Source organism: Rhinolophus hipposideros (assembly GCF_964194185.1).
Source record: "Rhinolophus hipposideros genome assembly, chromosome: 9".
NCBI classification, from domain to species: domain Eukaryota; kingdom Metazoa; phylum Chordata; class Mammalia; order Chiroptera; family Rhinolophidae; genus Rhinolophus; species Rhinolophus hipposideros.
In genome coordinates this window covers 91,688,183-91,705,150 of record NC_138055.1, presented here as the reverse complement: position 1 = coordinate 91,705,150, position 16,968 = coordinate 91,688,183, and the positions used below count along the sequence as shown (strand labels likewise).

General features: G+C 38.4%; 1 protein-coding gene across 3 annotated transcripts in view; it reads right to left on the bottom strand.

Moving 5' to 3' along the window:
* CECR2 (CECR2 histone acetyl-lysine reader) overlaps positions 1-16,968 on the bottom strand; it is a gene marked incomplete at its 5' end in the record, with an annotated part of 149,488 nt that overhangs the window by 39,278 nt on the left and 93,242 nt on the right. For all 3 annotated transcript variants that reach the window (XM_081059407.1, XM_081059408.1, XM_081059409.1), the window contains 2 exons: positions 629-768; positions 1,946-2,129. In XM_081059407.1, the coding sequence (XP_080915533.1) occupies positions 629-768; positions 1,946-2,129 (324 nt within the window). The remainder of the gene's footprint in view (positions 1-628; positions 769-1,945; positions 2,130-16,968) is intronic.

The following is a 16,968-nucleotide window of genomic DNA, read 5'->3' as shown; positions in this document are numbered from 1 at the left end:
TGCTATCCTGTCTTCCATTACTGGAAGTGGACCCGAGAAACACTGACATCTTACAAAATGAAAGTCTGAGTAAGACCTAACTAACACTTTCCTAAGAGTGAGCACTGCTCCCAGTAATAACAAAATCTATGCAAAAGAAGGTAGCATCATTCCGCGATGCTTGAAAATGAGGGATCTTCCTTAATTAGGGAGCACTTGGTGAGGCTTGTTTCCGGCATTCTTTAGGGTCCTTCTGGTTCTGTATTGATGGAGCAGACCAACTCTAGTAGGAAAAAGGAGTTGTCAAGAATTGAGTATGAAAGAGGGGAAGGACAGCAGTGAAATGACTGGACCGCCAAGAACGTGCTGTGCAGAGCCATCTATGGGAAGGCAAGTGCGGCTCCTCAGAGGAAAACCTCACAGCAACACAGCGTCCTTCACCACTCTGCCGGCAGAGACCACAATTCAATTCCTTTTCACTTTTGTATGGAATAACTCCTTGCTATCTGTCTCTTCACAGGTATGCTGTTTTAGCTATGAATAAATCCTTCATAAGGAAAACAAATTTGTGCTGAGGAATTCCTACAGATTTAGTTTTAATGACATGCTTGTGACAGAGCTATCACAGCTCTGATCTCAGAGAACATACCTGCCCAAAGAGAGTTCTCTGCTGGATTTTCCTTGTACTGGGTCCTCCTTGTACATTCGAGTTCCATAGAAATACCAATACAGTGCCCCGGAATTGTCTTCACCTAATGGCTCTACGCGAAGACTGTCTGCGTCCAGACCCTGGGTCCAAGAACAGCAAAAAGAGGTTTGGGGAAATGGGGAATAAAACAAAACAGGAGAAAATTAAAATAAGGATTCAAAATTTATACTCAGTATAGCTCATATTTTAAAATGCCCAAGTATCAACATGTAATTTTCAATCAGGACATATGAAATACTCAGAATGAGAAGTGGTACCTTCTTTGAAGAACAGGAGATGGAAATACTTCTAATGCTTCTAAACCCCATCATTGTCCCCATTTCACCAAGATAAAAAGGAACTTTGATGAACATATTACATATTTAGTTCGGACTTCTGGTTATTTTCTATGTGCATCCATAAAAAGAAAGAATGCAATCACAGTAAAATTGCTGTTAAGAAAGCTTTGTTGCACGTGATCCTCTATTGTAGCTGCATCATATCCTTCAGCAACCTCTTATTCCAGCTGAGATTCAGCAATACAGCTCCCATCAACCCCAGGGGCTGACCTGTACTGGCCTTCCCACTGCTATTAGATAGAGTCCGAGTTCTCAGCAAAGACTGTGCACAGTGATTTTTATACCGTGTCCATGAGTGAAGCTGAACTGAAAAGTCATCAACTCATTTAATAATTTCTGACTAGACAGGATTAGAAACTGACCTCCCCAGGAGTGAAAAGCAATAGCCTGACCCTCCCTCACAGACAGCCTTTAAAAACAGGTAACAATAATAGAGTAAGGAGAGGGAAGAGGTAGCTACACCTTCCTTCTCCAGTATCTTTTTTATAAGGTGATAGCAGGGATGAACTCCACTTACATATATGGGTTAAAGTCCTTGCAGTTGTCAATAATTATTTCAATTATGCTAAATAAAATTTCAGAGAAACAAATTCAGTGGCTAATTTAGTTGCAATATGGCTGACAACAGAGAGAAAACTGGGTGATTCTGATTGTGCTCCTGTATCAGGTGGGACTCGGCACATGTAAGGGAAGACAAAACCAAACTATTAATAGAAGTGAAAGCAGAATAACTACAGTCGTATAAATGGATGGCTGGGACTCCCTGGCTGCAGAGGTCATGTTTTATATACATTGTTATTATCAACCAAGAGTCCCAAGACTAGCGACACAAGCTAGACTGGCGTCTCAGCATCTTCACACTGTACACCCGGACTGCTGGCCCGTTTCGCTCTAGGGAAGGGACCTGCCAGGTAGGCACCTTGAGAAGATCAAAGACATCATCTGCGTCCAGCCGATAATCACAAAGGCGGTGCAGGATTTCCACCCGGGTACGAAGAGGCAGGTCCTGGAAACTGGCTTCTCTCAGAGGGTTGGGTTTCCCTTCTTCCAGCTCCCAGCGGTAGTTTATGATGTCCTCTAGGTAGCTGTGGAATGTCTGAGGCCTAACCAAAGGGCCCCAAACACAAAAATACATTAATATAAAGCACGGGATGGGTGGGGTGTGGGAGCGAGAGCTGGCGGCTTTAATGCGGACAAATCTTTAATGAAAACCACAAAATGAAAACCATTAAGAAGGATCTAAAAGCTGCTTACTGAAGCTTCATGTGGTAATAATACTATCTCCTTGGACTTTACACTGTCAAAGCCCAAAGAGGACAAATATGTTAAAAGAGATTCTCACGAATAGGTAGTTTTACTTTACTTTTTTTTAGCCTGCATTTCTTTTATTTTTTTGCTTGAGGTCAAAGGATCTGGTGATTCAATTTCAACCTTTATATGCTGTCAGCTATCTATACATATATATATAGCTGTTTTACTTTAAACATATATATATATATGTTGTTTTACTTTAAACCACAAACAGCACATTCCGGTGAAATAGGTAAAAGTTATACTGATCGATGATATAGATTATGAAACCGAGGCAACAGTCTTACCTTTGCTCATACAATTAGAGAGACTACACAGTTTAGATGGATATTCACTTCAAAATTAGGTCCACAACTTAAATGGCAAACATAAAAGAAACTCGGCATCTGCCTAGCCTAACTAATTTACATTTTAGGTTAAGATGCAAAGGTGGAAAAAATTTTCCACCAGAGTTCACTCCAATGTGCAACTATAATTTTATATTCTGTTAGGCCATATTACAAAATACTATATGCTAAATTTTAAGGTAATTTTTCTACAGAAAACATTTAAGACAGTTTGATGGCAACTTTAATTTTTTTTGGTAGAATTTGATTGGCAATTGTACACTGCATTTTGATTAGTACCTAAATGTGCCTTGTATGTAATAAAGTGTTTATTAGATGGTTATTCTGTTTCTCAATTATTAAATAATCTGCATAAATTTCAACTAATGCTTGACATAAAATTTTTTTTTCTCACTACGCAAAGAGACCTATAGGAGTTATATGTCAATGTAATTTTTAAAAGAGGCATGCTACCATGTCGACTTGTAATCTATGGCTGTTACACTAATAGAAAAAATCAGATGAAATATTCATGGATCAAAGATCAAAGGGTCTTAGACAAATAAGAAATTAAACATGTTGCTTTTTCAAACAGAAACTTTTATTTGCTTACTATTGATACCTCAACTGAGGAAAATGTGGGTGCTGTTAGCCTATCAAAATGCAGCATAATATCTCTAAATGTCGTGGCCCTCACCAAGTTTGACTTGATCACAGCATGTGAATACCTGCTGAACCCTAGTCTGGCCCGGCTTCCTCTCTCCACTGCCTGTGAAGCTAGCTGGTGAGGCCCCTTCAGGAGGGAGGAGATGGGCAAAAAGCAATCCAAACTGGTGGTAAAAAGCAGGTAGTGTGGCAATGGTAAATTTGAAATAAAATGAGGTGTTTTTAAAAAATTGTCTTAGTAGTGAGGAGTATGAAGACGACAATCTCTTTGGTAGTAAATCCCTTTACCTGCCACATACCTCCTAGAATTTTTTTCCCCCAGGACTTTATTGGGGAACAGTGTGTACTTCCAGGCCTTTTTTCCAAGTTAAGTTGTTGTCCTTTCAGTCTTAGCTGTGGAGGGCGCAGCTCAGCTCCAGGTCCAGTTGTTGTTGCTAGTTCCAGGGGGCGGAGCCCACCATCCCTTGCGGGACTCGAGAAATTGAACTGGCAACCTTGTGGTTGAGAGCCCACTGGCCCATGTGGGAATTGAACTGGCAGCCTTCGGAGTTAGGAGCACGGAGCTCCAACCGCCTGAGGCACCGGGCTGGCCCAGAATTTTTCTTTTTTAAAAAAAATTTTTTTATTGGGGAACAGTGTGTTTTTCCAGGGCCCATCAGCTCCAAGTCACTGTCTTTCAATCTAGTTGTGGAGGGCGCAGCTCAGCTCCAAGTCTAGGTGCCGTTTTCAATCTTAGTTGCTGCAGGGGCACAGCCCACCATCCCATGCAGGAGTCGAACCGGCAACCTTGTTGAGAGTTCACGCTCTGACCAACAGAGCCATCTGGCCGCCCTTCCAGAAGATCAGCGGCAGCTCGCTGTCTTCAATTTAGTTGTGCAGTGCACAGCTCACTGGCTCATGTGGGAATTGAACCGGCAACCCTGTTGCTCAGAGCTTGCGCTCTAACCAACCGAGTCCCCCAGTTGTTCCCTTCCTAGAATTTCTAATGCACACCAAGTGCCCCCATATTTTTCCTGCACTAAAATAAATACCGAGTCGATGCCTGAGATCATCATCACTTAAGCAGCCATGACCCACCTTGGCGGGAGGATGAGGCAGCAGACAGGCTGGGCCAGGCCAAGGAGAACTTTCTTGCTCCAACGTGAGGCAAAGGAGAACCAGCATACAACCCAGCAAACGCTGTGTGTACAAACAGTGTTGCCTTTGTGCCTACAACCTGCCTGAAAGTCCCTACTTGCCTCAAAGAACTGCATGTTTGAGATTCCTTTCCAATAGCCTTATTAGCCTACCCAGTTTCAGTTTCATCACTTTTGCTAACAGTTTCCGAAGGCATCTCTATACCACTTTACCAAGAGATACTTAAGGGCTTACAATTCAAGACAGTTCATTTCCTGTAAACAGATAAACCGTCTCGTATAAATCTATATCCTTTTCTTTAAAACATCTGAAATTCAAGGGGGGCAAAATGTTTGAGGAGAATCTGGCCAAGGGAATTTAAAACGAAAAGGATTCAGGAAGGCAAAAATCAGGTTCAATGCTTTCTGCTTAGTGGTTCTCCATCTTCTATAGGACATAAGCTCTGAGAATCTAATTAAGCCCATACCCTCCTCCAGAAAAATGAGTGCACACATCATTTTGCAGCAACTTTCAGTATTTTGCTACTTAAATGAAGAGTGTAGTGGCACTATGTTGCTGAAAACAGATAAAATATGTTTTCAATGTCTCAGACGATAGTTCTGGAGTTTAGGTCAGCTGGAACATGCACTCAGCTATCCACCTCAGTGGATAGTCTTAGTGACTTAAATACCTCTCATCTTTCTGAAATTACTCAATTATAATGAAATGTTTCAACAGAACATGATAACAAAAAGATCAAACTACACGTTCTGAGCACAACCAGGTCTACATTCTTTCTTGTTCCAAAAAGTTACAAATGCTTTTAAATGAGCAGATCTTAATTACCCACTTTTCCCTTATAACAGTTGGGGGCGAGGGGTGGGGGGGCGTGGACAGAGAGAGAGAATAAAGGAATGAAAATGAGAACGAACCACCTTCCCACACTCCCAGAGTTAGCCATTTCTTAGAACCCCAGCAGAGACTTCCTCAGTTTGCTTCAGACAGAACACGCTTCTACCGGTGAGAGCATGTTGACAAGGATGGCAGGACCTGAGCAAAGTATGTTAACACAAGTCTCAGCTGGCTGGAGCTGGCAGAACTCTTGTCTACGCAGGGCAATAAATTTTAGTACCTGCAACCTGTTTAGAAGATAAAACAGGTAGAAAGATAAAAAGAAGGCTCCTGAGTTCTCTGAGGCCTGTGTTAGTTCTGAGACACAAAAGGGCATCTATCCACGGTCTACTTGCAGGGGAGCATTAAGACATGGCATCATGGGTAGGACAATGGAGACGAAATGAAACAATAACATTCTCACATTTGCTACAGCTATTTGTGAAGCAAATGAAAAAACTACACGTACACAGTTAAACCACACTTAACATGAGTACTGGACTGAGATAAAGATTTCTGTTCCAGAAGAAGCAACAAGTAAAAGGCTCTATAAGAACATTTGAGGGGGCGGCCAGTTAGCTCAGTTGGTTAGAAAGAGGTGCTCTTAACACCAAGGTCGCAGGTTCGATCCCCACATAGGCCACTGTGAGCTGCGCCCTCAACTAGATTGAAACAACTACTTGACTTGGAGCTGATGGGTCCTGGAAAAACACAAATAAATAAATAAAATGTTTTTTCTTTTTTAAAAAAGAACATTTGATAGTGTTTATTCTTCAAGATCATAAAAAGACCTAGGACAAAATAATGTAAATTTCATCTCTTCCCTAGGGCTGTATAGTGGCTGCCATATCCAACATATCCTAAAATCAATCTGAGAGCCAGGATAAGTTAAAAATCATGACAACTTCAAATTAAAATAAAATATGACTAAGATACAAAATACATCTTTCAGTTGTGAAACATGGACATAATACAGATTTTACATATACATATAAATGTTTACCTAGGAGAACAAAGAAAAATATTACAAGTCAACTGGAAATCAACATGTAATAATTTTTAAAAAGACTTTCTAAAACGAAAGCCAGATGGGTCCCTAAATACTATTTGTATGAATTTATGGAATTCTGAGGTGTCAGGTATAAGGTTTGAAGACATACAATACGAATTCTGAATGACTTAGGGATTCAAGGATGCATGCTGCTAGTCCTCGAACCACACACACACACACACACACACACACACACACACACACACGGCACCAACGGAGGAAATAAAGGGAAATATTAACAAAAATAACCCAAAAGAAAGATGCTCAACATCATCAGTCATTGAGAAAAGCAAATGACCACAGGATGTCAATTCACACCCACCAGGAAAGCTAAAAATAAAAAAAATAGTAAATGTTGACCAGGATGTGGAAAAACTGGAACCCTCAGACACTGCTGATAGGAATTTAAAATGGTGCAGCTACTTTGGAAAAGTGTGGCAAGTTACTTAAAAAAATAAACTCAGAATTACGCTATGATCCAACTATTCCAATTCTACGTTTATACCCAAGAAAATGAAAACATACATCCACCCAAAAGTGTGCATGACTACTCTAAATGAAAGAAGCCACACACAAAAAGGACAAACGTTGTATGATTGCATTTATAAGAGGTACCCAGAATACTTCAAACTATAAACAGTGAGCACATTAGTGGTTGGTTGCCTAGGATTGGAGACGGGGAAATGAGGAGTGACTGCTAATGGGTATGAGGTGTCTTCAGGGGTGATAAAAATATTCTAGAATTAGATAGTGGCGATGACCACAATTTTGTGATTAAAAAAATGAATTATACACTTAAAAAACAAAAGCCCAGAGGAACAAGTGGAAAGCCAACCATATCAATAACTACACTTCACGTAAACAAACTAAACATCCCAACTAAAAGGCAGAAACTGTCAGGCTGAGCGGGGGAAAAAAGCAAGACCTAACTATAAGATATCGTCTGTAAACGCATAGGAAATGACATACTGGGCAAAATGAGCATAAGAAAGCTGAATGGCTTGATTCAATACCAAGTAGGTGTAAAGACAGACAATTTACCAGAAATACATAACAATGTATGTATCTACTAACAGGAGATCAAACTCATGAAACAAAAACTGACACACTAAAGGGAAAAAACAGACAAATCCACAAGCACAAATCCAAAAGCTGAAGATTTTTAACATCTTTCTCATTAATTAATATACCAAGTAGATAAGAGTCAATGAGGACACAGGTCTCAAAAATACTACCATCCTAACATAATTAACATTTACAGAATATTATACACAAAAACTGAAGAAAACATAGATTTTTCAAATGCATATGACATGTTCACCAAGATAAACCATAAGCTGGAACATAAATTTCATGGAGTACCTTACCTGAACATATAGAATTAGAAATCACTACATTAAAATATCAAGAAATTAAATAACCCACGGATCATAGAAAAAAAATAAAATAAATTAGAACACGTTTTCAGTGACACAGAAACCACAGGACATCAAAATTTGTGGGATATAGCCAAGCACTCCTTAGAAAGAAATTTATAGCTTTACATGCCTGCACTGAAAAAAAAAAAAGGCTCAGACAGTACTGTAACTTAAGAAAAAGAGCCAGCTAAAAACCAAAGTAAATAATAAAGACAAGAAATCAACAAAACAGAAAAAATGAATAAAATAGAAAACAGATCAACAGTAGGTAAGGTAAAAAGTTGGTTCCTTAGTGAACATTTGAAAAGTTGATAAATCTGTAGAAAGAATAAAGAGGGAGAAAGAACAAATGACAATACCAGGAATGAAAGAAGAAATATCATTGCAGACCAGATATTAAATGGATAAGAGATTATTAAGAACAGCATTATGGAAATAAAGTAATCAAAAACTTGGCTAAAATAGACAAATTCTTTGGAAAATGCCAAAATGGCTTACCAAAAATGACAGAAGAAACAGAACACCCGAATAACCTTAATCTGATAAAGAAAGTGAATCAATAACAAGCAAACAAAAACTTGCACAAAGAAAACTACAAACTCAAAGGCGAATTCTTTCAAATAGTCAAAGAAAGGCTTGAAAGAAATCACACAAACTTTCAGAAAGCAGAGGAAGGAACACTTCTCAACCCCTGTACCAAAACATGATAAAGATTTATAAGAAATAAAATCACAAACCAATATTCAGCATAAACATATATGCAAAAATCACCAACAAAAACATGAGCACAACAAATACAACAATATACAAAAGGGAAAACGCTTCATCATACCTAATGATGAAAAACTGAATATTTTCCCTCTAAGATCAGGAACAATGTATTATGAGTCTTACCCGGTACAGTAAGATAAAAAGTACAAGGGATACAGAATGGAATGGAAGAAGCAAACCTCTTTTTAATTCCAGACAACCTAAAAAATACTCAAGAATCAACAGAAACAGTAAACTGAATTCAGGAAGACTATATAGAAACACGGTCAACATACAAAAACCAATTGTATTTTGTACAAACCAATAGCAAATAACTGAAAAATAAAAATTTTTAAATAATTCCATTTACAATACAACCAAAAAAATATGAACTACCTAGGAATAAACAGAGAGATATCCAATATCTTTACACTGAAAACTACAAAATATTGCTGAAATTAAAGAAGATAAACAAATGGAGAGATACATATTATGTTCAAGGACAGGAAAATTCAATATTGCTCAAAATGTTCATTCTCTCTTAGCAGGCTTTTTATTTATTTGGAGAAATTTTGGAGGAAAACAGCTTATGTGGAAATACAAAGAACTTAAGAGTAGTCAAAACAATTAAAAACGAAAACAAAAAAACACAAGTGGCCAAGTTCCACTATCCAATTTCAAGACAATCTGGTACTTGTATAAATATAAGACATACAGATCAATGGAAGAAGGCAGAGTCCAGAAATGGACTGAACAAAAATGGTATTTATAAGGAAGAAAATGAACACCAACCTTTTACTTCTTACCATACGCAAATATTAACTCAAAATGCATCATAATGCCAACTGCAAAAAGCTAAAACTGTAAAACTAGAAGAAAATCTTCACATTGAGGTAGGTCCTGATTTCTTAGACAAAAAATAAAAAGTATGAAAATACTAAGAAATAACTGATAAATTGGACTTGAACAAAATTAAAACTTACCATTCTTTAAAACACACTGTCAAACAAATGGAAAAGCAAGCTACACATCAAGAGAAAATATTCATAACCCATTATACATTATACATTTAATCATCAGGGGAATGCAATTCAAATGCAAATTAAAACCATAATGAATTACTCCATTACAAATATAACAGAATCAGTAAAATTTAAAACTGGGTAAAATTAGAAACAACAAACGTTGGCAAAGATATGGGGCAACTGGATTGTTCATATGTTGCTATTATAAGTATAAATGTTGGAATTGCTTAGAAAATAGTTCGGCTGTTTCTTCAAGTTAAACATACTCTTACCATGTGACCCAGCAATTCCCAAAAAGAAATGAAAACATGTCCACAAAAAAACATTTACATGCAAATTTTCATAGCTGCTTTATTCAGAATAGCCCCAAACTTGAAGCAACATACAAGTCTATTTACCAGTGGATAAATAAATTATACTTTTATACTGGAATACAACTTATACCACCTCTCCCCCAAAAGGAACAAACTACAGATACAAACAAGCAGTATCAGTGAATCACACAGACATTACGCTGACTTAAAGAAGCCGGCCACAAGAGTACATTCTTTATGATCCCAATCATATGAAATTCTAGAATAAGGTAAAACAATCTACAGTGATAAAAATCAGATCCGTGGTTGCCTGGAGTGCAGTGTTTTTGGGGTGGTGGTGATAGATTTAATGCAAAGGGCGTTTTCTGGGGCAATGGAAATGTCCTATTACCTTGAGTAGGTGATGACAAAATGGTACGTTCATTTATCCAAAAAACATGGCCCTGTACACTTAAATTGTGTGAATTTTACTGTATCTATAGTATATCAATAAAGATGAGTTTAAACGAACATATGTAAACAGAAGTGTTGTAATTTCCAAAAAGGTAAATATTTTTACGAAGGTCAGATGGGACCCCAAAATACTAAATATTTTTAAGTGACTAGAGAATCTATTATAGAATGTCAGATACATAATTAACCCTGAGAGGTTAAATGTACAATTGTTACGAAATTTCTACTTAGAGCGGAAACCACAGGAAAGGGAAGCAAAGACCACAATGAAGCATGAATTAGTCCAGGTTATCAAAACAGCACTCTACTAAAGATGATAAAAAGAAAAAAGAAGGGGTTTTGGTGCCAAATATCATCAGAATGTGCATTTAATGGAAATTTTTTTAGTACTGTTTAAACTACTGCTCAAGACACCGACCTAACCCTGGCTTCACTCTGACAGCTGAGAGCAAACCAGAAGCTCCTGGTCTCCCATCTAGTGCTCAATTATGTTGGGTACTTCCCAAAGGAAAAAAAGACAGGGCTGAAAGAGCAACTCTCTAATGAATCACTTTGCCCTCTGGGTGATTAAGGTCCATAAGGTTTGAGAACCCCTGCCTTGGATGTTATTACCACTTGTGCTCATATCCAGCTACAGCCTTCCCCATTATTACATGGTATAATCACTTTCCTGCATTGTGCTATTCATTCCCTTGATTTTCTTCATAGGTTTTTCACATGTATTTATCCTCATTTACTTTTCCTTGTTTTATATTTATAAAAATACAATCACGGGTATGAGTGCCCTTGTGATCTGCTTTATTTGCCCAACATTATTCTGAGGTCTGATCTATGCACAGTAGTGTAGACCAGTGGTGATTAAGGGTGTTCTCAGCCCCTAGAGGCCACTCTAGTTCCTAGCCATGTGGGCTTTCCCAACATGGCTGCTTACTTCTTCAAAGCAGGATGGACTCATACAACGAACATCATCAGGAGTGCCACATCCCACCACTGCTGGCCTAGTCTCTTGGTCAGGAGCAGATCCTGCCCACATTCCAGAGTGGGAGATGACACAAAGGCGCAGAGGTGAGTCCCACTGCTACACCCATTAAGACACCACCCTTTCTTGGCCACAAAATCAACAAATTCCTGAAAAACTTTTGTCTCTCAGGCACAACAAATTACTAAACAAAATAAACGAAAACGAGCCAAACTTATTTGTTACTGAAATCTAATTGCAACACTCAGGAAATGTTTAGACATATGTGAGATTGAATATCACAACGGTATGATGGAACGTGTGGAAATAGGAGTTAGATGACTGGGTACTAGTTTTGTTGCTTACCTTAGTTTCCTCACAGGTTAAAAAAACCCACAAATTTTACTAGATGATATCCAAAGTTTCCTTTTAAGACACTGATTCTGTAATGCAGATTAATTTGAGATTTGAAAAACTTTTTAAAGTAGAGATCCACAGATACTATTCAGGCAGTCCATAAACTTGGCTGAGAAAATATTAATTTTTATTTTAACTACCTTGTAACTGAAATTTCATATTCCGTTGAATTAGGAATGTAGGCAACAAAATACAGTAATTTTAGTATGTGTACTTTTCCTCAAGAAGGATCAGGTATTTTCATATCACATTACAGACATTATAAAAATCTTCAAATAACATTTATAATCATCAATACTTAAAAATTAAGATAATAATCTTGAGAAATTAGGCTTGCTGCTAGTGCATATTTACTGAGTTAAAAAAAGCACATTACTGTATCAAAATTGGTTCCTGAATATTTTACTAACTATATTTCAATAGAATTGGGTCCTGTTGTAATAGTATTTATTTTGTGACTTTAAACCATATTCTTAGGTGGGACCCACAGACTTCATTACACTGCCAAGGAAGTACACAGCAAACACACACAAAAGTCCTTGTTTTAGAGGAAAACTTTTTCCTTTTAACATTTCTCTTTTAATGTATTTACAGCACAAGGCTGTGCTTAGGAGCTGGAGGTCTAGGGTTAGACGGCTAGGGGCCAAATCTGTTTTATACCAATGACCAGCTATGTGACCTTGGGTAAGTTACTTAACCTCTCTGTGCCTCAAATGCCTCATCCTTGTTAGATGGGTGAAATAACACTCCATATTAGAGTTGTAGTAGGATTACATGAGTTTCTGAAAAGCATTAGAGCCGTGCCTAGGACAGTAAGGACACAAATGGTTAGAATTTTTTTTTCATTAGCAGACAGTATTATGCCATCCTACAAAGGCACAAATCTCAGTTTAGAGAATACAATTAAAAAGAAATGTGGCAGGCGGCTGGACGGCTCAGTTGGTTAGAGCGCGAGCTCTGAACAACAAGGCTGCAGGTTCAATTCCCACATGGGCAGTGAGCCTCGCCCTCCACAACTAGATTGAAGATAATGAGCTGCCACTGACCTTCCGGAGGAGCGGCCGGATGGCTCAGTTGGTTAGAGCGCGAGCTCTCAACAAGGTTGCCGGTTCAATTCCCGCATGGGATGGTGGGCTGCTCATCCTGCAACTAACGATTGAAAACGGCGACTGGACTTGGAGCTGAGCTGCGCCCTCCACAACTAGATTGAGGGACAACGCCTTGGAGATGATGGACCCTGGGGAAACACACTGTCCCCCAACATTCCCCAGCAACATTTATTTAAAAAAAAAAAAAAGAAATGTGGGTTCCATATGCCAGTTTAAAGGTTACACTGAGTTCGTGAAAGCAGGCTAGTAACCTATTTAATTTTCTAAAAACAGGCTGGCAAACTATGGCCCGTGGGCCAAATCAGCCGGAATGTATCTTCTTTTACAGCTAAGAATGTAAAAACCATTCTTTTTAAATGGTGTGTGTGGGGGGTGGGGGTGGGGGGGGTGTTAAACACTATTTCATGACGTGAAAAATAGTATACAATTCAAATGTCAATGTCCATAAAGTTCTAATAAAAGTCATTTAAGGATTGCCCACGGCTGCTTCTGTACTAGGATGACAGAACTGAGTAATTGTGACAGATACATGACCCACACGAAGTCTAACATATTTATATTTATTCTGGCCCTTTATAGAAAAAGTTTGCTGACCCCCGTTCTAACACATGTAAACCACTATAGAGAAATCATGGAAAGTTGCTTGGATCAATGTGTAATTTCTATTCAGCATGTGTAGAAACCAATGATAATGTTTCTACATGTACTGACATAATAAACTGATATTTATTAAAAGCTCAAGACTGTTGTAAAGCTTTTAATAAACTATTTCATTTAATCCTCACGGTAACTTAGTGAGCACTGTTATTCTCATGTTATAGGTGTGTAAGTTATGCACAAAGACATTATGTAACTTTCTCAGCTCTACGTAACAGATGAGTCTTAGAACCAGAAAAGGCAAAAACAATCATTTATCCAAATTTCTCTTTCTTTAGGATGGGATGAGAGTAAAACTTCAGGGAATAATGAGCATATATTCACACTAAAAGCATGTCACACCACTGGTGGGTCATTTTGGGCAATTCCTGTCAATGGAGAAAGTAAAATCCATTATATAGTGGTTTCTTGTCTGGGTGCTCATTACAAGGTGGATTCAGTTTGTAAAACTTCACTGAGCACTTTCTGTGTCTGTGTATTATACATCAACAACAACAGGTTTTTAAAAGGCTGAATGAAGCCTGAGCTTCATCCGAGACCAATTAATTTAAAAGCGTGGTGCTACCAGTTCCCAAATTCACCTGACCATTCAGAAATATTTTATTTCATGTGTACTTAACTTTTTTTTTAACAAATAAAAATTACAGATAAGGTTTTCTGCAACGTTCTGACATCTCACAGGTATGTTTTGCAGTGTGCTTTGAGAAATGTCGGAATAATCACTTCTTCCCTGCCTCAGCGCACTACGTGTGCTGCCACACCCCATACCCCACACAAAAGGCTAAAAAATAGAGAACACTGAGCTCCCTGGGCTCTTTTTATGTCTATCCTTCACATTTTCCTTCAATAGCAGAAAAGTCAAAGAAAACACATGCTGACCAAAGGAAGGAAAAAAACTGTTCTCTCTCATTACAACAAGCTTTTGAAATTTTCTGACATTTGATTGAAGTCATTTTTTAAAAGAGAAATTAACTCCAAGTGTCAAAAGAATCATTTAGGAGTAACTGACACAGCGCTGTGGTAAGGAGGAAAGTGGTATTTGTAAGAGCTGCCGTGACTCAGCACTGTGGAAGGGGAGCAGGCAATCTCCACAGCCTCTCCCAAATACTGGGCCTCTGTGTCCTCTACAAAGGCCGAAGCTGTGGAAAGGACACAGAAGAAGATGACAGAATGAAACAGGACATTTGCATGTAACCAATGAGCCAACATAGTTTTGATGAGACAGATACATTCTGAAATACTGTTTTTACCTCTAGATGTATACACCGGGAGTTTCAAAACAAATGTATACACATGACTGGTATTCATCTTTTGTTATTGGTATACATATATTGAGTATTACCATTTTAATACAGTGTTTTTCTTTCTTAAAATGTGTATACATTTTCTTGGCACCCTCTGTATATCTAAACAATAAACCTATCAGCACACCTCACCTGGTACCCCATCTTCAGCAAGGTGATGGGAATTTCTGCTCTATATTATATTGGGTGACTTTTAAATTTTTCTTGTTTTACACTGTCAAAATGCATTAATTTTATGTAAAGATAGAACATGAGAGTGCCTGAATTATAGGCCTACAATTAGATTCTATGACCCGTTACTTCAATTCTTTGTATTTACTTGCCTTAGGGGCAAGATGATGTGGGACTTATTCATTCTCTAACTGGCTACATGACCTGATAAATAACTTAAATTTTCAGATGTTTCCTTCCCTATAAAATGGGACCTTATTAATCTATGAGATGAACCCAAATGAAAATACAATGAATAATGGGAAAAGGTGGCAACAAAGCAAAAAAAATAAATAAAAAAATTTTGTAGAACATCCATTATTTTTAAATTAGTTGTCTTTATAGGGAATTGTCTATAATTATAGGGAAGACTAATGGTAAATATGGGAGGAATAAAATTATACTAGGAATAAGTTAGGTATATTCATTTACCCAAGAAAGGGGCAAACAGAAACCTCTTGTTGATAATCCTATTCACATGTGATCATCCAAAAATCGACAGGTTCTTGTCCAAGAGTCTATCAAAATACACAGAATTTATGATATGTTAACAACTAAGTAACTGTGATTAGATGCAAGCATAAACCTTAACCAGTATCATTTAGTTCTGTACTGGAAGATAGTCAATACACACAAGCACATACAAGGTAGGACAATTAAGTTCATGAACTCATCCTCGAAAAAGAGCTATACACCTCATTGCTGAATATCACTAAGGTCACCTTCGAAGTACACCTCTTGGGAAGCTATGCACCAAGGCCAGCGACTGGTCCACCCTTCAAAACAATTTTGGAACATTTCCTGAAATGGCCATCAGAGCTGTCATCTTATTATCCTTGATGTCCTGAATGTCATCAAAATGTCTTCCCTTTTTTTTAGCATTAAAAAAAGACTTTTTTATTTAAGTGTGTTTTTTCAGGACCCATCAGCTGCAAGTCAAGTAGTTGTTTCAATCTAGTTGTGGAGGGCGCAGCTCACAGTGGCCCATGTGGGGATTGAACCGGCAACCTTGTTGTTACGAGCAACACGCTCTAACCAACTGAGCTAACTGGCCGCGCCAAAATGTCTTCCTTTCAATATTTCCTTTATATTCAGGTAAAGAAAGAAGTCACTGGGGGCCAGATCAGGTGATTAGGGAGGGTGTTCCAATACTGGCTAAAAACTCCCTCACAGACAGTGCCATGTGTGAGCTGGTGCATTGTCGTGATGCAAGAGCCGTGAATTGTTGGTGATAAGTTCGGGTCGTGTAACTTTTTCACGCAGCCTTTTCAGCACTTCCAAATAGTAAACTTGGTTAACTGTTTGTTCAACTGGTACAAATTCATAATGAATAATCCCTCTGATATCAAAAAAGGTTAGTGACATCGTTGCAACAAGTTCGTGAATTTAATTGTCAGACCTTGAAGAGCAGGGAGGGGTATAAATGTCGAACTATCACATTGCTTTGTACACCTGAGACTAACAAAAACCAAACAAACAAGCAAACAAACAAAAACAAAAAACAAAGAAAAGCACATTTAGCAGGCAGCTTTTAAGAGACCCCCAAATGATTTCTGCCTCTTGGTATTCACACCCTTGTACAATCCCCTCCTTTGTGTGAAGTAGAACTTGTCTGTTTTAGTCAATAAAATATGTCAAAGATGTGTAACTCCCAGGATTACGTTGTTTATTTAAGACTGCGCTGGCAGACTAGCGCTGTTTTCCTGTTGGCCGTGCAGACGCAGACAAGCACGGTGTGAGAGCGCCGTGCGGCAAAGGAGCTGCGGGAGATCTACGAGGTGACAGCAGCTCCCAGACAACAGCCGACAGGACAACAAGGCCCTCAGGACTACAACTGCAAAGAGCTGACTCTGCCTGGGTCACCCAGATGGCTCCCCAGGTAAGCTTCCAGACTGTCAGGCAGCCTGGCCGCCACCTTGATGACAGCCCCGTGAGACTGACCAGAAGACCCAGACCAGCCGTGCAT